Source organism: Ranitomeya imitator, chromosome 1 (genome assembly GCF_032444005.1).
Source record: "Ranitomeya imitator isolate aRanImi1 chromosome 1, aRanImi1.pri, whole genome shotgun sequence".
Taxonomy (NCBI): Eukaryota; Metazoa; Chordata; class Amphibia; order Anura; family Dendrobatidae; genus Ranitomeya; species Ranitomeya imitator.
This window is the reverse complement of record NC_091282.1, coordinates 42,675,940-42,702,643: the sequence shown is the minus strand read 5'-3', so window position 1 is coordinate 42,702,643 and position 26,704 is coordinate 42,675,940. Positions and strand designations below refer to the sequence as shown.

Here is a 26,704-nt window from a genome sequence, read left to right as displayed (position 1 = left end):
TAGGCTGCAAATATTAATTTTATTATATATTATTTGTGCAATGTTATATATAAAATCATAATTATCAGCAATTTACATAGTAAAATACATAACAATCACATAAAAATATGAGATCACAGTATAGATACAATGGTCCTCATGTATGAAGAACTGTTAACAGCCAATTATATTACTGCTTTGAAGCTGTATTCTGATTGGTAACTATGGGCAACACCTCCCGCTCTAGATATACATTAGCATAGAGCCGGCCCACGAGGAGCTTTCAATTTTTTTTTACATGTATTACAATTTCCACAGCTTAGAAAAGTGTTTATTGCCACGATTTTGACTTTTTTTAGACTATTTTCTCCATGTACAAACTATTGACTCTCCATACTTGCCCAAATAGGGACAAATAAATAGGGACCCGTCATCAGGTCAAAAGTGACCAATTTTCACAAAAAATTTTTCACACTTCTTCTTCCTTATGATTCCACAGATATGAGCTTTTTCTATTTAGTGTTAATTTTTATGGTCTTTACTAAGGGTGCCACGCTCTCAGGATCCTCTGGGGCATGTCTTTAAGGCAGCCATTCCTTATAACCCTGTGAGTCAAGCCCCCTTAATAAAAACCATAAACAGTAGTACTAAATACAAAGGCCCATATCTCCGGAACCGTATGGTGGATTAGAAAAAATCCTCTTTAGGCTCAGGTACTAGTCTCGCTCCACTTAAATTGGGCCTGTGGGCAAGTATGGATTCTCATTTTCATGTTTTCCGCTTACTTTCTTTCCAGTACCTCAGTATTGAGACCCCGATCCTGAGAAAGTCACTTACATGCTGAAAAACTGGAAAGAAAACACATTCTTAAATTTAAATAGTTCCATTGATCGTCTGATCATTTGTTACCAGCTGTACATTTTCCCTATAGCGGCCACTGCTGGCCAAATGTAGTATTGCATGGTGGGAGCTGCTGATACCTAGTGACTTTCTGATGTGATTCTATAAAATACAATATATTTGCTCTATTATGCTTTACGATTCGCTTCTTCTGGGTAAAATCCATTGTAACATTTCCAAAATATAAAAATATGACCTGTCTATAAAAGTAATTGGGAAAAATCTTTGCAATGAAATAATTGGCTCAGCGTGTCCAACATCATAAGGGTGATTTATATACAAAGGATCGAGTCCATGTAGTCAGCCTTTACCAGTACTTGACCGGCCATGTACCGGTAAGGGTCTGGGTGATGGATAACGGGGCTTATGGTATATTCACAGCTTGATCCTCCTTAAACGTTGGAATCTTCTTAAATTCACTCTGTTTCTTTAAGAATAACTGTGCGAGGATGTGGTCGGATGTGGCATGGAAATAGTCATCCATATCCAGCGTTTCCAGCTGCCAAAAATGCATAAATTCGTTTAGAAGGTCATATAAAGGTAGCAGGCGCAAAATCATAAAAACAGAAAAACAGTAATTACAACATCGCACCTGGTTTCCGGTACTGAAGGCCAGAATCAAAAATAAATCCTCAACGCACGAGCTTTTGATGTAATGCTGAGATCCAATTGGGAAGAAAAACACATCACCGACATCAACTGGGAATTCCGGGACGGGTCTGTCTCCAACTATTCCAATCTGGAAAATAAAAAACATACAGATACCCTATAAATGAAATAGGCACAGGTAGTACTGCTTCCTTGTCTCTCCATGTTAATGATGTAAGTACAGATAGTACTGCCTCCCTGCTTCTTACTGTAACTAATGTTGGCAGAGACAATCTTGCTTTCCTGGTTTTCCCTGTAAATGATAGTACTGTCTCTTTAAATAATGTAGGCACAGATAGTGCTGCCTTCCTTTCTCTCTACGTAAATTATTTATTTGTAGATAATATTGCCTTACGGCTTCTTCCTGTAGATAAAATAGGCACAGGTACTTCCCCCATTATGGTCTTTCTGTAAAAGATTTACAGTAGGTGCAGATAGTATCGCCCCTTTGTCTATACTTGTAAATAAATAGGCACAGATATTATTATTACCCCATAACTGAAACTAAAAATGGTTTTACCTCCTTGTAAATAATATGCCTACATTTACCACTATGTCGCTGTCTTTAAATTAAGTAAGCACAGATAGTACTGCTTCCCTGTTTCTCCTGTAAATTATATAGGCACAAATACCTAAAATCTCCTTGTCTTTCCCTGTAAATGATATAGTACTGCCTCCGTGTCTCTGTTGGAAATTATACAGGTATAGATATAACCACCTCCTTGTCTTTCCTTGTAAATTGTCTATGTACAGACAGTACTGCCCCCTCTCTTTCCTGTAAGTTATATACGCATAGATACCACTATCTCCTTGTCTTTCTCTGTAAATGATTTATTACTGCTTTCCCGTCTCATATAAATTATATAGGCACAGATACAACCATCTCCTTGTCTCTCCTTGTAAATAGTCTATGTACAGACAGTACTGTCCCTCTCTCTTTCCTGCAAGTTATATAGGCATAGATACCACTATCTCCTTGTCTTTCTCTGTAAATGATTTAATATTGCCATCCTGTCTCTCGTATAAATTATATAGGCACAGATACAACCATCTCCTTGTCTCTCCTTGTAAACTGTCTATGTACAGACAGTACTGCTTCCCTCTCTTTCCTGTAAGCTATATAGGCATAGACACCACTATCGCCTTGTCTTTCATTGTAAATGATTTATTACTGCCATCCTGTCTCTTGTATAAATTATATAGGCACAGATACAACCATCTCCTTGTCTCTCCTTGTAAATTGTCTATGTACAGACAGTACTGCTTCCCTCTCTTTCCTGTAAGCTATATAGGCATAGACACCACTATCGCCTTGTCTTTCATTGTAAATGATTTATTACTGCCATCCTGTCTCTTGTATAAATTATATAGGCACAGATACAACAATCTCCTTGGCTCGCCTTGTAAATTGTCTATGTACAGACAGTACTGCTTCCCTCTCTTTCCTGTAAGTTATATAGGCATAGATACCACTATCTCCTTGTCTTTCACTGTAAATGAGTTAGTACTGCCTCCTTGTCTTATATAGGCACAGATACAACCATCTCCTTGTCTCTCCCTGTAAATGATGTAGACAGACAGTACTGTGTCTCTCCGGCTAATGATTAATTGCTGCCTTTCTGTCTCTCGTATAAATTATATAGGCACAGATACAACCATCTCCTTGTCTCTCCTTGTAAATTGTCTATGTACAGACAGTACTGCCTCCCTCTCTTTCCTGTAAGTTATTTAGGCAGAGATGCCAAAATCTCCTTGTCTTTCACTGTAAATGAGTTAGTACTGCCTCCTTGTCTTATATAGGCACAGATACAACCATCTCCTTGTCTCTCCCTGTAAATGATGTAGACAGACAGTACTGTGTCTCTCCGGCTACCTGTAAATGATGTGGGTGCAGATAGCACTGCCATCCTCTCTTTACCTGTAAAATATGTAGCTCCTCATAACATTGCCTCCCGGTTTCTCCTAGTAAATAATGCAGGAACAGATGGTACTGTGGCCTGTATCTCTCTAGATGTAATTTATGCAAAGATATTGCTGCCTTTAAATGTATATAGCTCTCTCCTGTTGTATAGTATCACACATATCGACAAAAGGAGCAATCCCAATATGTGTAGCCATTAGTGCAGATGAATGGTCCTGGTGGCCACTGTCCCGATCTCCTGCATGGACACTTACATGGCCACATCCGCTGATGACGTATCCCATCTCGTTTGCATTGAAGTGGAAATGTGGCTGCCTCAGACCGTTTGACTTTATTAGGAGGGTAGCCAGGGTAATCGTGTCAGCATGCTGGAAGAGAAAAAGACATGTTCTCAAAAGTCCTCAAATAATTTAGAGAATGGGCGTAAAGAGGAGAAAGAACTTCTCTAATTGACCCAGATCCGGACATTCAACACCAAAACTTCACCACATCAAACACCCTAGACCTCCAGGGAAAATGAACATTAACCCATAGTTCTCCTAGACCACCATAAATAATAAATATTATTATTACCCCTTTTTTTTACACGAGACTTGGAATTGCATACAGAACCACTCTAGACCACCAGGAGTATTATCAGGACTACAGTCAATAACTCCTATACCTATAGATATTAACCAATAATCACCCTAGACTACCTTAAATACAACAATATTATTACCGCCTTAGACTAGTTAATACTTGTTCTACCACCAGAAATATTACCAGAACTACAATCACTAACCCCTAGACCTCCCGGAATAATAGATATTAACCAATAATCACCCTAAGCCACCCTGGATAAGAGATAACATTATTATTCCTTTCTTTATCCTAGACCAGTTATTAACTATTACAGCACACTTGTCCACCAGGAACATTACCAGGATTAATGTCTAACCATTGATCTCCCCAATAATCACCGTAATATTATTACCCCTTCTCTTTACTCAATACCAAGATTTACCTGTACAACTACTTTCTAGACCACCAGGAATATTACCAGGGCTACAATCAATAACCATTAGGTCTCCCAGGATAATGTCTATTACCAATAATTCCACAAGGCCACAATGGCTAAAAGATAACTTTATTACGCCCTTCTTTACGCTAGACCAGATATTAATTGTTACATCGCTCTAGACCACCAGGAATATAAGTTACTAGGACTACCATCAATAATCCTTAGTGTTGTGAATTCTGTGGTCAAGCTCCCTCCTGTGGTCATGAGTGGTACTTCGGCTGGTTCTGTCCATGAGCTTCCTTTGGTGGATGTGAGTGGGGCTGCGGCTTCTGAGTTTCCTTCCTCAGGTGATGAGGTTAAGTCGTTAGGTGCTGCTCTATTTAACTCCACCTAGTTCTTTGTTCCTGGCCTCCAGTCAATGTTCCAGTATTGGTCTTGCTCTCTCCTGGATCGTTCTTGTGGCCTGTCTGCCCTGCATAAGCTAAGTTCTGCTTGTGTTACTTTTGTTTGCTATTTTTTCTGTCCAGCTTGCTATATTGGTTTGTCTTGCTTGCTGGAAGCTCTGGGACGCAGAGGAAGCACCTCCGTACCGTTAGTCGGTGCGGAGGGTCTTTTTGCGCCCTCTGCGTGGTTGTTTGTAGGTTTTTGTGCTGATCGCAAAGCTATCTTTCCTATCCTCGGTCTATTTAGTAAGTCGGGCCTCACTTTGCTAAAATCTATTTCATCTCTGTGTTTGTGTTTTCATCTTTGCTCACAGTCATTATATGTGGGGGGCTGCCTTTTCCTTTGGGGAATTTCTCTGAGGCAAGGTAGGCTTATTTTTCTATCTTCAGGGCTAGCTAGTTTCTCAGGCTGTGCCCGAGGCGCCTAGGTCTGGTCAGGAGCGCTCCACGGCTACCTCTAGTGTGGTGTGATAGGATTAGGGATTGCGGTCAGCAGAGTTCCCACGTCTCAGAGCTCGACCTATGTGTTTAGCAACTATCAGGTCATTTTCTGTGCTCGTAACCACCAGGTCCATTGTGGTTCTGAATCACCAGTTCATAACACCTTAGACCTTCCAGGTTAATAGCTATTAACCTATAATCCCTCCCCCCAGACCACCATAGATAATAGATAATATCATTATTACCCCCTTCTGTACCCACCAGGCATTAATTGATTATTTGTTACATCACTCTAGACCACCAGGAATGTTACCAGGATTGCCATCAATAAACCTTAGACCTCCCTGGATAATAGATATTAACCAATAATCCCTTTAGACCACCATGAATAATAGATAACATCATTATTACCCTCTTCTTTTACCCTAAACTGGGTATTAATTGTTTCATCACTCTAGACCACCAGGAATATTACTAGGATTACCATCACTAACCCCCTAGGCCACCCAATAAAAAAAAATGACGTGTATTACTTACTGAATTGATGGATTCACTGTAAACTTTCTCGTTATCGCTAAGGCCAACTCCATTTTTGCGGTAACGAGACCATTGTATGGCTCCTCCGGGGAAGAGGTAATTTCTAGATCCTGAAATGGACCACACATATAAATATATACATGAGTCAATCAGCAAGAAATGATTCCATAAAAGAAATAAAGATGCCAGAAATATTTTTCCTATACCACAACAACTCGACTATAATAAGGGCAAAAAGGGTAATTGGTCCGGGGTCAACATTTCAGAAGCGTCCAGAGATACCTGTAAATAGTCGAACACTGCCCTGAAGTTGGCCATTTTCGACACTGGTTTTGGTGTCCACTGGGGGATCCAGATCGAATTACTAGTGGATAAACTTGTATAGGCCGAAACATAAACTTTTTTTGGATGCCTATTACCCCACCGCGATACTCATGGTATGTTTCCATGTGCTGGAATGGCTGCGCTTTGGACACCCTGGATACCCCGCTCCGCCCAAAACACAGGCGCAATCACAACATCCTATACATAGGACTGTGGTATTTATCTTGTGGAGACGGAGATAAATAGACATGCTGCAGTCTAGAAAGATGCGCCGCATGTCCGGATACGCAGGGCTGCCAGATGCAGACGTGCGCACATAGTGGAGAGGGGATTTCATGAAATCCCCTCCACTATGCTGTAACATCTGGACGCTGTTTATTGGATGCTGCGGCTCTACGCAGCATCCAATCCGCAGCTAATCCGGATGTAACACACCCCGTTGAAACATACCCTAGTGAACACCCGAAAAACAATCATTCACACAAGCGAAAGATAAAAAAATAAAAAGTTTTATGTGGAATCTTGAAAAATGGCAATACAACAAAATAGAAAAGTTATGGCTTTTGGAAGAAGAGGAGGAAGAAAAAAAAAAGTGCAAAAATATACAGTACAGACCAAAAGTTTGGACACACCTTCTCATTTAAAGATTTTTCTGTATTTTCATAACTATGAAAATTGTACATTCACACTGAAGGCATCAAAACTATGAATTAACACATGTGGAATTATATACTTAACAAAAAAGTGTGAAACAACTGAAATTATGTCTTATATTCTAGGTTCTTCAAAGTAGCCACCTTTTGCTTTGATGACTGCTTTGCACACTCTTGGCATTCTCTTGATGAGCTTCAAGAGGTAGTCACCGGGAATAGTCTTCCAACAATCTTGAAGGAGTTCCCAGAGATGCTTAGCACTTGTTGGCCCTTTTGCCTTCACTCTGCGGTCCAGCTCACCCCAAACCATCTCGATTGGGTTCAGGTCTGTCTGGCATAGCACCCCATCACTCTCCTTCTTGGTCAAATAGCCCTTACACAGCCTGGAGGTGTGTTTGGGGTCATTATCCTGTTGAAAAATAAATGATGGTCCAACTAAACGCAAACCGGATGGAATAGCATGCCGCTGCAAGATGCTGTGGTAGCCATGCTGGTTCAGTATGCCTTCAATTTTGAATAAATCCCCAACAGTGTCACCAGCAAAGCACCCCCACACCATCACACCTCGTCCTCCATGCTTCACGGTGGGAACCAGGCATGTAGAGTCCATCCGTTCACCTTTTCTGCGTCGCACAAAGACACGGTGGTTGGAACCAAATATCTCAAATTTGGACTCATCAGACCAAAGCACAGATTTCCACTGGTCTAATGTCCATTCCTTGTGTTCTTTAGCCCAAACAAGTCTCTTCTGCTTGTTTCCTGTCCTTAGCAGTGGTTTCCTAGCAGCTATTTTACCATGAAGGCCTGCTGCACAAAGTCTCCTCTTAACAGTTGTTGTAGAGATGTGTCTGCTGCTAGAAGTCTGTGTGGCATTGACCTGGTCTCTAATCTGAGCTGCTGTTAACCTGCGATTTCTGAGGCTGGTGACTCGGATAAACTTATCCTCAGAAGCAGAGGTGACTCTTGGTCTTCCTTTCCTGGGGCGGTCCTCATGTGAGCCAGTTTCTTTGTAGCGCTTGATGGTTTTTGCCACTGCACTCGGGGACACTTTCAAAGTTTTCCCAATTTTTCAGATTGACTAACCTTCATTTCTTAAAGTAATGATGGCCACTCGTTTTTCTTTACTTAGCTGTTTTTTTTCTTGCCATAATACAAATTCTAACAGTCTATTCAGTAGGACTATCAGCTGTGTATCCACCAGACTTCTGCTCAACACAACTCATGGTCCCAACCCCATTTATAAGGCAAGAAATCCCACTTATTAAACCTGACAGGACACACCTGTGAAGTGAAAACCATTCCCAGTGACTACCTCTTGAAGCTCATCAAGAGAATGCCAAGTGTGCAAAGCAGTCTTCAAAGCAAAAGGTGGCTACTTTGAAGAACCTAGAATATAAGACATAATTTCAATTGTTTCACACTTTTTTGTTAAGTATATAATTCCACATGTGTTAATTCATAGTTTTGATGCCTTCAGTGTGAATGTACAATTTTCACAGTCGAGAAAATACAGAAAAATCTTTAAATGAGAAGGTGTGTCCAAACTTTTGGTTTGTATTGTATATATATATATATATATATATATATATATATATATATATATATATATGTATATGTGGCACCCCTAGGGGTATTTGCCACAAAAATAGTTACTGACACTAAATACAGGTACTAAGATAGCAAAACTGCACTACCACCTCCGGCCAGAAGGGGGAGCTCCAGAGACTCCCCTTGATCCATTCTGGTCTGAGAGAAAAACTGGCAGTTGGGCTAAGGAGCTGAAAGTGAGAGGTCATACAACTGAATTTCTAACAGTCCTATGACGGTTTCCAGGCCCAAATCACCGGCCTGAGGAGAAAAGGGACGGAGAAAAAGGACATTGTGAGAACCGGGTAGCATTAATCACTACCCAGAACAGGCGCAAAGACGGATACCGGATCCGTGGCTGTATTCATTATATATAATACAGCAACCGGAAAAACGTGAGGTGATATCAGCTTCACTAGGGTCGGATGCAGCAACAGACACAGAGTTCAGCGGTACTCCCAGAGGGGGTAAACCGATAAAAGGACTCGGGTTGCCCGTCGAACCAGGACCCGGAGGGGACAGATTGGGCCGGCAGCCAGTTCACATACAGCAGCAGGGCCACACAGAAATTGCGCACAATAAGAGGCGAAGACCCCGGCAGGGTCAAAGTAACTCAGAGTTCCCATACAGACTCCGGTGACAGGACTGGTTGTAAATCCTTTTATGTTAAAGTAAACTGGTTAAACGTTTCAGTGCCTCAGTCTTTCATTTGGACAATAGCCATCTATCCAGGATCAGGATCATCACCGCTGGGAGAACCTGCTGCTGATCAAGTAAGTGCCTGTCCCCTCATGATACCCCTTACACTGTGCATTGCCTGAGGCCACAGCACCGGGTCAAGCCACCCGTGACATCCCCCTCAAGAGACAGACCCCATTGGTCCGGTGCTGGGTACCCCGGTCTCCTGGGCGTCACATATATATATATATATATATACCCCGTATATACTCGAGTATAAGCCGAGATTTTCAGCCCAAAATTTTGGGCTGAAAGTGCCCCTCTCGGCTTATACTCGAGTCACGGTGGGCGGCGGGTGAGGGGGAGAGGGCACTGAGGTATACTCACCTAGTCCCGGCGATCCTGGCGCTCCCCCTGCCCGTCACATGGTCTTCGGTGCTGCAGTTCTTCTCCTCTTCAGCGGTCACGTGGGACCGCTCATTAGAGAAATGAATACGCGGCTCCACCTCCCATAGGGGTGGAGCCGCATATTCATTTCTCTAATCAGCGGTGCCGGTAGCCGCTGATAGAGGAAGAGGCTGCGGCACCGAAGACCGTGTGACAGGCAGAGGGAGTGGGACGCCGGGAGCAGGTAAGTATGTCATATTCACCTGTCCCCGTTCCACACGCCGGGCGCCGCTCCATCTTCCCGGCGTCTCTCCGCTCTGACTGTGCAGGTCAGAGGGCGTGATGACGCATATAGTGTGCGCGCCGCCCTCTGCCTGATCAGTCAGAGCGGAGAGACGCCGGGACCGGACGCCAGGAGCTGCAAGCAAGAAAGGTGAGTATGGCGGTTTTTTTTTTTCATTGCAGCAGCAGCAGCAATGGCACAGCTTTCTATGGCACAGCTATGGGGCAATACTGAACGGCGCAGAGCACTATATGGCACAGCTATGGGGCAATAATGAACGGTGCAGAGTACTATATGGCAGCTATGGGGCAATAATGAACGGCGCAGAGCACTATATGGCAGCTATGGGGCAATAATGAACGGTGCAGAGCACTATATGGCAAAGCTATGGGACAATTATGAACGGTGCAGAGCACTATATCTCACAGCTATGGGGCAATACTGAACGGCGCAGAGCACTATATGGCAGCTATGGGGCAATAATGAACGGTGCAGAGCACTATATGGCAGCTATGGGGCAATAATGAACGGCGCAGAGCACTATATGGCAGCTATGGGGCAATAATGAACGGCGCAGAGCACTATATGGCAGCTATGGGGCAATAATGAACGGTGCAGAGCACTATATGGCACAGCTTTATATGGCACATCTATGGGGCAATAATGAACGGTGCAGAGCACTATATGGCACAGCTTTATATGGAGCATCTATGGGGCAATAATGAATGGTATGGAGCATCTATTTTTATTTTTGAAATTCACCGGTAGCTGCTGCATTTTCCACCCTAGGCTTATACTCGAGTCAATAAGTTTTCCCAGTTTTTTGTGGCAAAATTAGGGGGGTCGGCTTATACTCGGGTTGGCTTATACTCAAGTATATACGGTATATACATATATATATATATATATATATATATATATATATATAAACTTTGTTAATCCCGTTGCTAACACAGTTTATAAAGTTAGAAAATTTAGAAAAAAGTTTGTAATAGACAAAAATTATAAAAAAATACTGTGTTCATGCCCTTCCTAGGAGAGTTTATAAAGTTCTATCAAGTTTAAAAAGTTTTAAAAAGTTAGAAAAAACAAAAAGCACAAAAATGTAAAAAAAACCTGCGTTAATGCCATTTCTCACAGTTTATAAAGTGCTATAAAGTTAGAAAAGTTAAAAAAAAGTTAGAAAAAAAAAAGAGCAAAAATATACAAAAAATTGCAACTGCGTCGCACGGCGAAATTGTCGCAATTAACGCCGTGCAACGGGTCCGTTAGCGCACCCATTGACATCAATGTGATTATTTGCTGTAGCGCATCGCTAGCGCATGCCATTTTCGGCACGCGCTAGCGATGTGCCGTTCTTTTGTGGTGCGTTCGAGGTCCGTTCCTCGCTAGCGCAGACCGGGGATCTGCGCTAGCGGGAACGGCGAACGCGGACCCTAAAGAAACATTGCGTTAGCGCAATCCGCTAGCGCTATGTGCTTAACGGATTGCCCTAACGCAATATGAACCTAGCCTAACAAAGTTTATAAAGTTCAATAAAGTTAGAAATGTGAAAAAAGTTAGAAAAAAGCAAAAAGCTAAAATATAGAAAAAGAACTGTGTTAATGCTGTTCCGTTTGTAAAGTTAGAAAAGTTAAAAAAAGGTTACAAAAAAGTTAGAAAAAAAGATAGAAAAAAACGAAAAGCACAAAAATGTAAAAAAAACTGTGTTAATGCCGTTCCTTACAGTTTATAAAGTGCTATAAAGTTAGAAAAATTAAAAAAGTTAGAACAAAAAGAGCAAAACTATAAAAAAAATTGCTAATGCCGTTCCTAACAGAGTTTATAAAGTTCATTAAAGTTAGAAAAGTTAAAAAAGTTAGAAAAAACAAAAAGCGCAAAAATACAGCAAAAAAACCTGTGTTCATGCAGTTCCTTACACAGCTTATAAAGTTCATTAATCTTAGAAAAGTGAAAAAAAATGAAAAAAAGTATAGAAAAACTGTGTTAATGCCGTTCCTAGCAAAGTTTATAAAGTTCAATAAAGTTAGAAAAGTTAAAAAAGTTCGAAAAAAAAACAAAAAGCTCAAAAATCTAGAAAAAAAACTGTCTTAATGCTGTTCCTAACTCAGTTTGTAAAGTTAGAAAAGTTAAAAAAAAGGTTACAAAAAAAGGCTAGAAAAAAAAGCTAGAAAAAAGTTAGAAAAAAAAAGCTAGAAAAAAGTTAGAAAAAAAGATAGAAAAAGAAACAAAAAGCGCAAAAATATATATATAAAAAAAACTGTGTTAATGCCGTTCCTTGCACAGTTTATAAAGTTCTCTAAAGTTGTTTAGCAGCCGGACATAGGAGGACGACCTGACACAGAGCTCCGGACATGAGCTGCTCTGCGGCCCGGACTGTCCTGAAGAAGGTGAACTAAGGAGACGCTGGCTGATCAGCCCCCACTTCTGGGGTGGAGGGTGCAGGATATTTTCTGTACCGCTACGGCCGGCACAAAATGTGTGTCAGCGTTTTCTTGAAAGTTGAGACAATCTTACATGAAATGACCCGACATCTGCAACTTTTCATCTAAGGAAAGAGAGACGTTCACATATTCCAAGAAACGTAGCTAAGAAAATATTACAACACATGACCCCGGCCTCAGTCAGTGTAAGGATAAAGAACCCATTAGGTGATAGGTGACAAAATATATATGTTTAATTTAAAGGGATTGTCCAGTTTAGACAATGTATTTTTATATAGCTAATTAGGGAATGTTCAGGATCCGCATCTCTTTTCCTTGGGTCTCTATCTCTGGAGGACCTGTCCTGTCCGGCATTGCTTAGATAACCCATTGATGTGAATGGGCATAGTGTAATACTTCATCTCTCCTGCGGCGCCACTGCAGGGAAACTAAACACTTACCATCAGGGATTCCAACAGATCACAGTTGATCAATTAGATCAGGTGTAGGGAAGGGACCCTCATAACAAGTTGGGAGGACCCCTTTAAAGTGCCTTTACCTCTTCAAATAAAAAGAAAAAAACCCAAGTAGATCCAAAGACTGCGGGTGACCCACAAGGATCCACCTACTTACTGTCAGCTATATGGTTGTGCTGGAAACATGTTATACAGATTGCTGGGTCCAGCCCTTAGTCTCCATTATTTGGCTGAGCTCTGCTGATGAAGATGACAATACCCAATGAGCACAGTGATTGGCTGCAGCTCTGTTAATGTGGTAATCACTGCTGCAGACAAACAACAGAAACCTGCGCTGCAGCCGAGACTCGGCGTTGGTCCCGGGGAGGGTAAAGCACAAGTCTTTAAATAAGGCCCAAGATCATAGCAAATTCGGGTCAAAAACGCCACCATAAATCCCACCCAAAAATGGCTATCCCTGCTTACATTTTTGAGAATGGAGCAAACCTCAAAATACCCACAGGAAGCAATGACATCACGTATAGGAAATATTTACCCTTCAAGTCATGAAAATACTGCCAGACTTTGGAATCGCTGGACTGGACATAGCTGGCGTTCTGGATCAGCTCCACCAAGTTTTTGGGGAGATTTATGGCCTGATCTGCAATCGGCCTCTTGAAGGTTCTGATGAAGTCTACGCCGCCTTCGGGCTGAAAAGTGTAAAAAAAACACATTATTATCAACCTGGACAAAGTAACTTCAAAGTAAGCTGCACATGTGACAGAAGTCAGCGCTGGGAGATATTGTCCTCCACCCCCAGATTATCCTGCCACATGTGCACCCGATGCAGCAGCAGGATACGGGTGGCACGACTGCCACCCGAAAAGCAGCTACTGCCTATTGGATTGGGTGTAAAGGACGGAGCTAATGAATTTCATGGACCACAGAGATATAAAGGGGGTTCTATGATGAGCTATTGGTAAGAAAGGGGCCCATCTACTGTTCTTTCCACAGGGGCCATCTACTTTTTTTGCAATACAGCCCAGCTACTCTTCTAGCACAGGGGCCCATCTACTCTTTTTGGGGGCCCATGTACATTTTTAGTACAGGGACCTATCTAGACTTCTACCACAGGGACTCGTCTACACTTTCTGCACTGGGGCCCATCTACTCCTCTTACACAGGATTCCATCTATTCTTCTTGCACAGGGGCCCATATAATCTTCTAGCACAGAGGCCCATCTACACCTCTTGCACAGGGGTCCATCTACTCTTCATATACATGTGAACAGCTATTCTTCTAGCACAGGGGCCCATCCACAGTTCTTGAACAAAGGCCCATCTACTCTTCTTATACATGGGCCCATCTACTTTTCTATCATAGCGGCCTTCCACACTTCTTGCACAGAGGCCCATCTACACTTCTTGCACAGTGGCCCATCAACATTTCTAACACTGATGCCCATCTACTCTTCTATCACAGAGTCCCATCTACTCTTCTATCACAGAGTCCCATCTATTCTTCTATCACAGAGGCCCATCTACTCTTCTAACACAGAGGCCCATCTACTCTTCTAGCACAGAGGCCCATCTACTCTTCTATCACAGTGTCCAATCTACTCTTCTATCACACAGTCCCATCTACTCTTCTATCACAGAGTCCCATCTACTCTTCTATCACAGAGTCTCATCTACTTTTCTATCACAGAGTCCCATCTACTATTCTATCACAGAGGCCCATCTACTCTTCTAGCACAGAGGCCCATCTACTCTTCTAGCCCTGGGGCCCATCTACTCTTCTAGCCCTGGGGCCCATCTACTCTTCTAGCCCTGGGGCCCATCTACTCTTCTAACACAGAGGCCCATCTACTCTTCTATCACAGAGGCCCATCTACTCTTCTAGCACAGAGGCCCATCTACTCTTCTAGCACAGAGGCCCATCTACTCTTCTAGCACAGAGGTCCATCTGCTCTTCTATCCCTTGGGCCCATCTACTCTTCTTCCACAGAGGCCCATCTGCTCTTCTAACACAGAGACCCATCTACTCTTCTATCACTGAGCCCCATCTACTCTTCTAGCACAGAGGCCCATCTACTCTTCTAGCCCTGGCGTCCATCTACTCTTCTAGTCCTGGGGCCCATCTACACTTCTTGCACAGAAGCCCACCTACTCTTCTAACACAGAGGCCCATCTACTCTTCTAGTCCTGGGGCCCAGCTACACTTCTAGCACAGTGGCCCATCTACTCTTCTAGTCCTGGGGTCCATCTACACTTCTAGCACAGTGGCCTATCTACTCTGCTAGCACAGAGGCCCATCTACTCTTCTAGTCCTGGGGCCCATCTACTCTTCTTCCACAGTGGCCCATCTACTCTTCTATCACAGAGTCCCATCTACATTTCTCGCACAGTGGCCCATCTACTCTTCTAACACAGTGGCCCATCTACTCTTCTAACACAGTGGCCCATCTACTCTTCTATCACGGAGTCCCATCTACATTTCTTGCACAGTGGCCCATCTACTCTTCTAACACAGTGGCCCATCTACTCTTTTAGCATAGAGGCCCATCTACTCTTCTTGCTCAGCGATCAATCTACTTTTCTAGCACAGAGGCCCATCTACACTTACAGCACAGGGGCCTCTGTGCTAGAAGTGCAGTTATCTACTTAAAAGGGATTTCCTCTACATTTTAGAGTTTACAGAGGAAATAAGCTCTTTTAGAAGAAAAAATGAATAAAAAACTATTTTTGACTTCTTAACCCTTCCCCAATTTTTCTCAAGCACAGCTGCTCCAATGGTCTCTATTGAAATTAGAAGTCACCTGACTGTAGTCAAAAATCCATTTAAGACCAGGGTCACATGGCCGTCAATTCTCTCATGATCAAACTCTGTCAGAGTTTGATCTGAGTGTCACCTTAGGGTGATCACAGGTGCGGAGAAGACGGAGCACTTAATTTCTCCTTCCCCTCCATTGTCTGCGGTAATAGCACTGCACTCGGATGACATCAGAGTGCAGTCCGATGCGTGTGATCCGAGTCTCGCAGCATGCTGTGATTGTTTTCTCATGCCGAATCTGCATTGCCCCATAGTATAACTGTGGGGATAAAGCATCAGGGAGCACTTGGCCGCATTATACTCCCGTGTGAGCGAGCCCTTAATGTAACTGATCATTTCTGACCCAAGGCTAGCTTGACCCAAGTTCCTAAAGATGCAGAGTAGGACACACATCATAAAATGAGAAGACCCAGATCTCAAAGGTGTGCAGCAATGAAAATGACCATTTTTTTTTCTTCCAGTAATGGAAATAGCTGTCCATGTGCAGCTTGTATTTATATACGGCAGGTCGGGCATTTTGGATTACGTCACACTTTACCATGCAGCTGAGATAGTTAAAACATCACCTATGGGTGTAATGTAATTTTTTTAGATGGCAATTTTAATTGTTATGTGCACAGACTCTGCAAGGTTGCATGTGGATTCCACTGGAGTCCATATGATGTCTTCATATTTTCGTGTACGTCATGAATGCCCATAAAACCTGCATATTGTCGGCATACGGAGGTACAATATGGACTCCAGCGCAGAATTGGCACTGCATTATGGATCAATACAACACAAACTTACTATAGCTGGTCTATAGTGCCGCCATATGGTGCCATCATGTGTACCGGTACATGCAAACTTGCATAAAATCACACACATAGGTACAGTATGGGGTTTATATCAGTACTAGATGGTGGCCCGATTCTAACGCATCGGGTATTCTAGAATATGCATGTCCCCGTAGTATATTGCCCAGCCACGTAGTATATTGCCCAGCCCACGTATTATAATGCCCAGTCACATAGTATATTGCCCAGCCACGTAGTATATTGCCCAGTCACATAGTATATTGCCCAGCCACGTAGTATATTGCCCAGCCACGTAGTATATTGCCCAGTCACATAGTATATTGCCCAGCCACGTAGTATATTGCCCAGTCACATAGTATATTGCCCAGCCACGTAGTATATTGCCCAGCCACGTAGTATATTGCCCAGTCACGTAGTATATTGCCCAGCCATGTAGTATATTGTCCAGTCACATAGTATATTGCCCAGCCACGTAGTATATTGCCCAACCACGTAGTATATTGCCCAGCCACGTAGTATATTGCCCAGCCACATAGTATATTGCCCAGCCACGTAGTATATTGCCCAGCCACATAGTGTATTGCCCAACCACGTAGTATATTGCCCAGCCACGTAGTATATTGCCCAGCCACGTAGTATATTGCCCAGTCACATAGTATATTGCCCAGCCACGTAGTATATTGCCCAGTCACATAGTATATTGCCCAGCCACGTAGTATATTGCCCAGTCACATAGTATATTGCCCAGCCACGTAGTATATTGCCCAACCACGTAGTATATTGCCCAGCCACGTAGTATATTGCCCAGCCACATAGTATATTGCCCAGCCACATAGTATATTGCCCAGCCACATAGTGTATTGCCCAACCACGTAGTATATTGCCCAGCCACGTAGTATATTGCCCAGCCACGTAGTATATTGCCCAGCCACGTAGTATATTGCCCAGCCACGTAGTATATTGCCCAGTCACATAGTATATTGCCCAGCCACATAGTATATTGCCCAGCCACGTAGTATATTGCCCAGCCACATAGTGTATTGCCCAACCACGTAGTATATTGCCCAGCCACGTAGTATATTGCCCAACCACGTAGTATATTGCCCAGCCACGTAGTATATTGCCCAGCCACGTAGTATATTGCCCAGTCACATAGTATATTGCCCAGCCACGTAGTATATTGCCCAGTCACATAGTATATTGCCCAGCCACATAGTATATTGCCCAGCCACGTAGTATATTGCCCAGCCACATAGTATATTGCCCAGTCACATAGTATATTGCCCAGCCACGTAGTATATTGCCCAGTCACATAGTATATTGCCCAGCCACATAGTATATTGCCCAACCACGTAGTATATTGCCCAGCCACGTAGTATATTGCCCAGCCACGTAGTATATTGCCCAGTCACATAGTATATTGCCCAGCCACATAGTATATTGCCCAGCCACGTAGTATATTGCCCAGCCACATAGTGTATTGCCCAACCACGTAGTATATTGCCCAGCCACGTAGTATATTGCCCAGTCACGTAGTATATTGCCCAGCCACGGAGTATATTGTCCAACCACGTAGTATATTGCCCAATCACTTAGTATATTGTCCATCAATAGTAAAAAGTTGGTCACACAGGGTTAATAGCTGCGTTGATGGAGTACGTTACACCGCGGCATAACGCGGTCCATTAACGCTGCCATTAACCCTGTGTGAGGGCTGACTGGATGACTGGAGGGGAGTATGGAGCGGGCACTGACTGTGGGGAGGAAGGAGCGGCCATTTTGCCACCGGACTGTGCCCGTTGCTGATTGGTCGTGGCAATGGTCGTGGGCGTTTTGCCACAACCAATTAGCGACTTGGATTTCCATGACAGACAGAGGCCGCGACCAATGAATATCCGTGACAGAATGACAGACAGACGGAAGTGAACCTTATTATATAGATAGATGGGGATATGGTGATTTTATGAAGCCTGCAAGGTGGTTTGTGGTTTCCATAGAATGCATAGTGCTGCCATATGGTGTCTCCATATACACCTGTACGTGAATGTGTACAAAGATCCCATGTAGTAGGCACACAGAGGCACATTATGGGCTCCAGAGTATTATCAGCACTGCATTATGGGTTCACAACACATATTTAATATAGCAGCTCTATAGTGCCGCCATATGGTGCCTATATGTGCTCCTAGACATGAAAACCTGCTTAAAATAAAACACGGAGCTACAGTGCGGGCACCATATGCTGATTGAGACTGCAGGATTGACATATGACTGCAGCAAGGCTGCTCTATAGTGCCGCCATATAGTGCCATAAATACCTGTAAAAAATAACATGTAATGGAGAAAATATAGTCTATGGGTACTGCATTATATCCTAAATGTAATATGACTGCTATTATACCATGTATCCACTATATACATAGTGCCGCCATATGGTAAATCTCTGCGTATACATAATATGTCATGCAGTGGGGGCACAAATTTGCACATGGAGGTCCCATATGGGTCACAAGCAGACTACACAGATGTAATATTGCTGCTCCCTATTAATGGTCTCATCTGACAACTGACCTTTAATGACCTTGAAGCTATGTCTTCGGGTGTCATGAAAAACGCGTCGTCCACATCCAGAGTGTTGAGCTCGTCATGAGTAGTGAAGAAGAGGGCAAACACACAGTCCTCCTCGCCTACGTTCTTCATCCAGTGTAGCGTGTTCTTTGGGAAGAAGAGGACCTGTCCGGCCGTCACATTGTAGGTGGTGACTTCAACGCCTCCGTCGTCTACTACGCCGATCCACGCCTTGCCCTACAATGTGCATAAAGCCGTCATATGGATGAGGAAACAGTGACTAATAATCTCTTGTCCTCATCATAACACAGGATGGTCTCACCTGCACCATGAAGCCATGCTCGTTGGCATTGAAGTGCCAATGTGGGACCCTCAGCCCTTTACTGACGATCCTTAATGTCCCGAAGGACATTTTACATTGATGTTGATGGATGCTGGCACCGAACTGCATCTCCGGTATACTGTTATAATCTTTGGGGTTGTCCCTGTAACGGGCCCACTGCATAGCGCCTCCTTCAAATTCATAAAGCTTAAAAAAAGAGAGAAGCTGAATGTTATATGACCGGTCATTACACAAGTAGTGAATGTCAAAGTCAAAAAATAGAAATTTGGACAAAGGTCAATACAGTCTCCCAGATCGGTCTCCTATTAGTGGTGTGAATGTGTTAATATCCCCAAGCATCACAACCATGAACTGAGGGTCTCACCACCCATTTATATGAGGGTATCACCACCCATCTATGTGAGGGTGTCACCACCCATCTATGTGAAGGCCTCACCACCCATCTATGTGAGGGTGTCACCGCCCATCTATGTGAGGGTGTCACCACCCATCTATATGAGGGTCTCACCACTCATCTATGTGAAGATTTCACTACGCATCTATGTGAGGGTCTCACTACTCAACTATGTGAGGGTGACACCACCCATCTATGTGAGGGTGACACATCTATGTTAGGGTCTCATCACCCATCTATGTGAGGGTCTTACCACACCTTTGGCTCAGGAAGACACTACCCAACTATCTGAGAGTGACACCATCAATCCTTCGGAAAGTCACACCACCCATTTGTCTCAGGGTCACACCACACAAATATCTGAGGGTTACACCACACCCATCTATGTGAGGGTTTCATCAACCATCTATGTGAGTGCCAAACCACCCAATTGTCTCAGGATCACACCACCCTACTATCTGAGGGTTACACCACCAATTTTTCAGAAGGTCACACCAGCAATCAATCTGAGAGTCGCATCACCCAACTATCTGAGGGTCAAACCACCCATTTCACCTTAACTTGTTCAGAAGAAATCAGCTTAGGGTATTAATGAACCTATAAAAGGATGTCCAAAAGGGTTCCCAAGACATTACCTCAGGACTAATAGTAAACCATAGACACCAAAACAAATGTTGTGATTTTAATAAGCACATAAGTTTATTAAATTGATGAATAAAAGTTACTCTTTAATAGTTTAACAGCACTATAGGATCTTTAGTTAGGGTTTATTTGTCATTGGCAATTTTAAATAAACCACCCATTTGTCTCAGGGTCACACCACCCAACTATCTGAGGGTTACTCATCCCATTTGTCTGAGGGTCACACATCTCATTTGTCTGAAGACTACACCACTAACCCACCAGCATGTCACACTACTCCTTCGTCTAAGGGTCACATCACCCATCTTAAGATGACAACAAATCTTTTTGTGATGACCAAACAACCCATCTTTCTTATAGTTTCACTGCCCATCTGTCTGAGGGTCAACGCACCCATCCATCTGAGGATCATACTACCCACATTTCTGATGGTCACGCCACCCATCCATCCAAGAGTCACACCGCCCAACTGAAGGTCACAATAAACCTCTTTGTGATGATCAAGCAACCCATTTTTCTGAAGTTTCCACCACCCATCTATTTGATGGTAACGCCAGCTGTCTGCCTGAAGGTCACACCACTCGACTAAGGGTCCCACCCCATCTGTCTGAGGGTCACACCACTCATCTTTCTGAGGATCACACCACATGTCTTCTTCAGGGTCCCCCACATCTAACTAAGAGTCACATTACCAATCTTTTTTATGGTCACCCTAACCATCTTTCTGAGTATCACCTCACCTATCTTTCCTGGGGCAGGAATTGCGAAGAGTAAACGAGTATTAGAACTGTAGTCTTCCTCCTTTTATTGACAACACTGACTCACATTTAGATGTTAAAGGCGCCAACGAGTAGGGAAGTCAGCAGTTAGCCCAAACACATGATGAGGGTGAGCCTTTAAGGACAGTTTGGTCCTATCGTCTTTGCTGCGAAAGGTGTGAACTTTCAACCACAGGCATGGAACTAGCCCAAGGATCATGCCAACCTAAACAGTGGTCAAGTTCCAGGCCTGTAATTGACCCACTAATTTACAGCTAGTTTAAATGAAGGTGGTACATAGAGCAAGGAGGAGGTACCCCTTAGCTAAAAAGATCTTCTATTACTGGTTCTTGGCACCCCATGCCACCATCCCCAAGACAGAATAGCCAGATGCTTGATGACCAATCCATTGTAGGATTTAAGGTAAGGGCAACCGGGCTTCTTGTCCATCTTACCCCCACATATTTTGGTATTTTTACGATTTGGAGTCACTGTGGATGAGGAACGTGTCATGGTCCCATTGTTGATACCACCAGGGACATTACACCCTACATAATAATAATGTATTCATATTGTACAATCACTACCGGATAAATAAACCCTATTCGTCACCATCGGTAAAGAAGGCCAGACATGATATCCCCGGGAGGAGCTCGTTAGACCAATCCAGTAGCCACCTGGATACTTAAATAGTCCAAAAATAAGACCTTCCATAGACATCAATGGAAAAGAATCCAAGAAGCTACACTGATACTACAATTTTAAGCTATTCTTATTAACCATTTAATGACTATGTTTTCATCTATTTCATCAAAACTATAAAGTCCATAAAAGTCGACATGTGTAAGGACATCTCCCAAACAGAACACATACATTTTTGCAATCTGCGTGGATGAAATTAGAAAAACATAAGTACATGGCTAACGTAATTTAGGTGACAGAAGTGTTTTCATAAGGTCATGAAATAACATTACGGAGGTTTGTGTGAGGGCAACGTATGTCCAGAAAGAAGGTAGTGTTCACATAGGTGATGACATAATGTTTCACAAGACAAGTCCTCGATAGACCCCCTCATATTGCTAGATCTATGGAGGCAAAGAAGGGGAAAAGAAAGAGTAAAAGAGAACAAGGAGCAGAGAAAGAGATAAAAATAAAGAGAGGGAGAGAAGTAAAGAAAATGAGGCAAAGAGAAAGAAGGAAAGAAAGAGAAATAAAGAAAGAGTAAAGTAAAGAACAAAGAGAAATCAATAAAGAAAAAGAAAAATAGAATCATACCGTAGATAAAGAAAAATAAATAAATATAAAGAAAGAAAGAGAGAAAACTTAAAAGAAAGGACTTGAAAGAGAGAAAGAAAGAGCTTGAAAGAAGGAAAGAAAGAACTTGAAAGAGATAAAGAAAGAAAGAGCTTGAAAGAAAGAAAGAAGGAAAGAAAGAACTTGAAAGAGAGAATGAAAAAACTTGAAAGAGAGAAAGAAAAAAATGAGCATAAGAAAGAGTGAAAGAGGCATGTTACATAGAAGACTTCACAATTTTTACCCTCGTTGACAGGATATTTTGCCAGATGTATAGAATAGATAATAGATAGATAATTTACATAGATAGATAGATAACAGATAGATAATAGAAAATAGATAGAATATGATATAGATAGATAGATGATAGATAGATAAGAGATAGACAATAGATAAATACAGTAGATAGATGATAAATAGATAGGTAAATGAAAGATACATAAATGATAATAGATAAATGATAGATAATAGATAAATGATAGATAATAGAAAATAGATGGATAATAGATAGATAGATAAATAGATGATAGATAGATAATTTATAGATGATAGATAGATAATAGATAGATAGATAGATAGATAGATAGATAGATAGATAGATAATAGATGATCGATAGATAGATAATAGATAGATAGATAATAGATAGATAGATAGATAGATAGATAGATAGATAGATAGATAGATAGATAGATAGAAAGATAATAGATGATAGATAGATAGATAGATAGATAATAGATAGATAGATAGATAGATAATAGATAGATAGATAGATAGATAGATAGATAGATAGATAGATAGATAGATAGATAGATAGATAGATAGAAAGATAGATAATAGATGATAGATAATAGATAGATGAGATAAGAAGTGTAGAACTTGTCTTAACAGTTGTCTCACCAGGGATAATTATTGTTGTCTGATTCTCGGGTCACACATCTAGAGGACATTTATTGCACCACCGCCCTTTCGCACCGTGCCTTCACAAGATGGTTCCTGGTGGCCTTTTTAGCCCAGAGGTCTTATCTGACTTGTTTCTCACCAGTTGTGACCTTACCTTACTTTTACCAACTTGATTCATGAAGTAGAACCGTGGCTCGGTGAGAGTGGTGGTGGTGGAGTTGCTCTGCGGGAGTTTATCAGTCCCGGAGACAGAAGGATTCATTACCGGTTGAGACGTCCTCTGACCAGTTTGACCCACATATACCAGACATATGATCAGCACTCCGACCGCGGTGGTAATGAGACAAGCCAAGAAGCAGACCAAGAAAATTTTCAGCAGAGACCAAGATTTCTTTTCCTCCTGCAAGAAGAATACAGAAAAATGATAATGTCCTGGCCGGAGCCTTTAGTTGTTGTGTCTTGTATTATATTGAAGCCCCCACTGTTCCTCAGTATGAAGGGTCCTGACATTTTCCTTATAGCTCAGTATTTCAGTTTCTGGACTAATTCTCGATTACATTGGGCATTTTAGAATGCACCCATTTCTGATAAGCCACACCCTTTCATTTAAGCCACACCCACTTGTCTAATCATATGCAAAAAAGTGTAGCTTGTGCTCTTTTTTTTAATAGTGCACTGATCTAAATCTTCAAGATCTGCTTGTACTGTTTTGGCCTTAGGATTGTAGTAATTTTTCAGATTGAAGGATGAGTTCAGGATAAAGAGGAGAAGAGAAGTGTCTCATAAGTGGAGAAAAGCACAGATTTCTCTAGAGAGATATATTATATAGTTTATTATACTTGCTTGCACTATTGTTTTCTGTAAAGTTTGCTGAAAGTACAGTGACCAGTCAGTAAGAGTCGTGATATTTAATCACTTCCCAACATGATATCTAAAGATAAAATTAATTAACCTGTATAGTAAACATTGTAAAGAGAACAAAAAGATCGAAAAGATCAAAACGAGCAAAACATCTAATGTATTCCAAAACTGTATCAATAAAGTGTTCAGTGTGCCACGCAAGAAGCAAACCCTCACATAGCCCCATCTATGGGAAAAATAAAAAGCAAAACCTCACACAGCCCCATCTATGGGAAAAATAAGAAGCAAAACCTCACACAGCCCCATCTACGGGAAAAATAAGACGCAAAACCTCACACAGCCCCATCTACGGGAAAAATAAGAAGCAAAACCTCACACAGCCCCATCTACGGGAAAAATAAAAAGCAAAACCTTACACAGCCCCATCTATGGGAAAAATGAAAAGCAAAACCTTACACAGGCCCATCTACAGGAAAAATAAGAAGCAAACCCACACACAGCCCCATCTACGGGAAAAATAAGAAGCAAACCCTCACACAGCACCATCTACGGGAAAAATAAAAAGCAAAACCTCACACAGCCCCATCTATGGGAAAAATAAGACGCAAACCCTCACACAGCCCCATCTACGGGAAAAATAAGTAGCAAAACCTCACACAGCCCCATCTACGGGAAAAATAAGAAGCAAAACCTCACACAGCCCCATCTATGGGAAAAATAAGAAGCAAACCCTCACACAGTTCCATCTATGGGAAAAATAAGACGCAAACCCTCACACAGCCCCATCTATGGGAAAAATAAGAAGCTAAACCTCACACAGCCCCATCTACGGGAAAAATAAGAAGCAAAACCTCACACAGCCCCATCTACGGGAAAAATAAGAAGCAAAACCTCACACAGCCCCATCTACGGGAAAAATAAGAAGCTAACCCTCACACAGTTCCATCTACGGGAAAAATAAGACGCAAACCCTCACACAGCCCCATCTACGGGAAAAATAAGAAGCAAAACCTCAAACAGCCCCATCTACGGGAAAAATAAACAAAACCTCACACAGCCCCATCTACGGGAAAAATAAGAAGCAAAACCTCACACAGTCTCATCTACGGGAAAAATAAGAAGCAAAACCTCACACAGTCTCATCTACGGGAAAAATAAGAAGCAAACCCTCACACAGCCCCATCTATGGGAAAAATAAGAAGCAAAACCTCACACAGCCCCATCTACGGGAAAAATAAGAAGCAAAACCTCACACAGTCTCATCTACGGGAAAAATAAGAAGTAAAACCTCACACAGCCCCATCTATGGGAAAAATAAGAAGCAAAACCTCACACAGTCTCATCTACGGGAAAAATAAGAAGCAAAATCTCACACAGCCCCATCTACGGGAAAAATAAAAAGCAAAACCTCACACAGCCCCATCTACGGGAAAAATAAGAAGCAAAACCTCACACAGCCCCATCTACGGGAAAAATAAGAAGCAAAACCTCACACAGCCCCATCTACGGGAAAAATAAGAAGCAAAACCTCACACAGTCTCATCTACGGGAAAAATAAGAAGCAAAACCTCACACAGTCTCATCTACGGGAAAAATAAGAAGCAAACCCTCACACAGCCCCATCTATGGGAAAAATAAGAAGCAAAACCTCACACAGCCCCATCTACGGGAAAAATAAGAAGCAAAACCTCACACAGTCTCATCTACGGGAAAAATAAGAAGTAAAACCTCACACAGCCCCATCTACGGGAAAAATAAGAAGCAAAACCTCACACAGTCTCATCTACGGGAAAAATAAGAAGCAAAATCTCACACAGCCCCATCTACGGGAAAAATAAAAAGCAAAACCTCACACAGCCCCATCTACGGGAAAAATAAGAAGCAAAACCTCACACAGCCCCATCTACGGGAAAAATAAGAAGCAAAACCTCACACAGCCCCATCTACGGAAAAAAAAAGAAGCAAAACCTCACACAGCCCCATCTACGGGAAAAATAAGAAGCAAAACCTCACACAGCCCCATCTATGGGAAAAATAAAAAGCAAAACCTCACACAGCCCCATCTACGGGAAAAATAAGAAGCTGCAAATCTCTGAAAAAAAAATAAACATATATATATATATATATATATATATATATATATACATATATATATATATATATATGCTTGGTATCAGCGAAATTGTGCTGATCTGAAGAATTATACTGCCTGGTTGTGTTTTCTTTATCAGCTCACCTGAATGATAGCTGACTACAGTTGTGTCCATATTAGTTCCAGCAGTAACTGGAGAGAATGGAGATAGCGCGAAAATAGATGGATGGAGATGATAGATAATAGATATATAATAGATAGATGATAGATAGATAGATAGATAGATAGATAGATAGATAGATAGATAGATAGATAGATAGATTGATAGATAGATGATAGATAATAGATAGATAGATAATAGATAGATAGATGATAAATAATAGATTGATCATATATAAATAGATATATGATAGATATGTTAATTACTTACATGCTTATATTCATGATAGATTGTCTGCAGACTTTTATTGGGATATGTTTTCTTCACCCCATCGTCCTGCATCTCGAACCCCGCATTGTCCATGTTGTCGGACCCCTGAGTTGTCGGATGCCGCCCGTGC

General features: G+C 42.1%; 1 protein-coding gene across 1 annotated transcript in view; it reads right to left on the bottom strand.

Moving 5' to 3' along the window:
* The window catches only part of DYNAP (dynactin associated protein), a 26,729-nt gene continuing 25 nt past the window's right edge, over positions 1 to 26,704 (bottom strand). Inside the window, exons 1-9 of the mRNA XM_069746009.1 lie at positions 26,575 to 26,704; positions 23,346 to 23,591; positions 19,183 to 19,389; positions 18,864 to 19,097; positions 13,219 to 13,372; positions 5,873 to 5,982; positions 3,703 to 3,816; positions 1,472 to 1,618; positions 1 to 1,378 (exon numbers count right to left, since the gene is read on the bottom strand). The exon at positions 26,575 to 26,704 is cut by the window's right edge and continues 25 nt beyond it. Coding sequence (XP_069602110.1) covers positions 1,244 to 1,378; positions 1,472 to 1,618; positions 3,703 to 3,816; positions 5,873 to 5,982; positions 13,219 to 13,372; positions 18,864 to 19,097; positions 19,183 to 19,389; positions 23,346 to 23,591; positions 26,575 to 26,667 — 1,440 coding nt within the window. The 5' untranslated portion in view covers positions 26,668 to 26,704 and the 3' untranslated portion in view covers positions 1 to 1,243. The remainder of the gene's footprint in view (positions 1,379 to 1,471; positions 1,619 to 3,702; positions 3,817 to 5,872; positions 5,983 to 13,218; positions 13,373 to 18,863; positions 19,098 to 19,182; positions 19,390 to 23,345; positions 23,592 to 26,574) is intronic.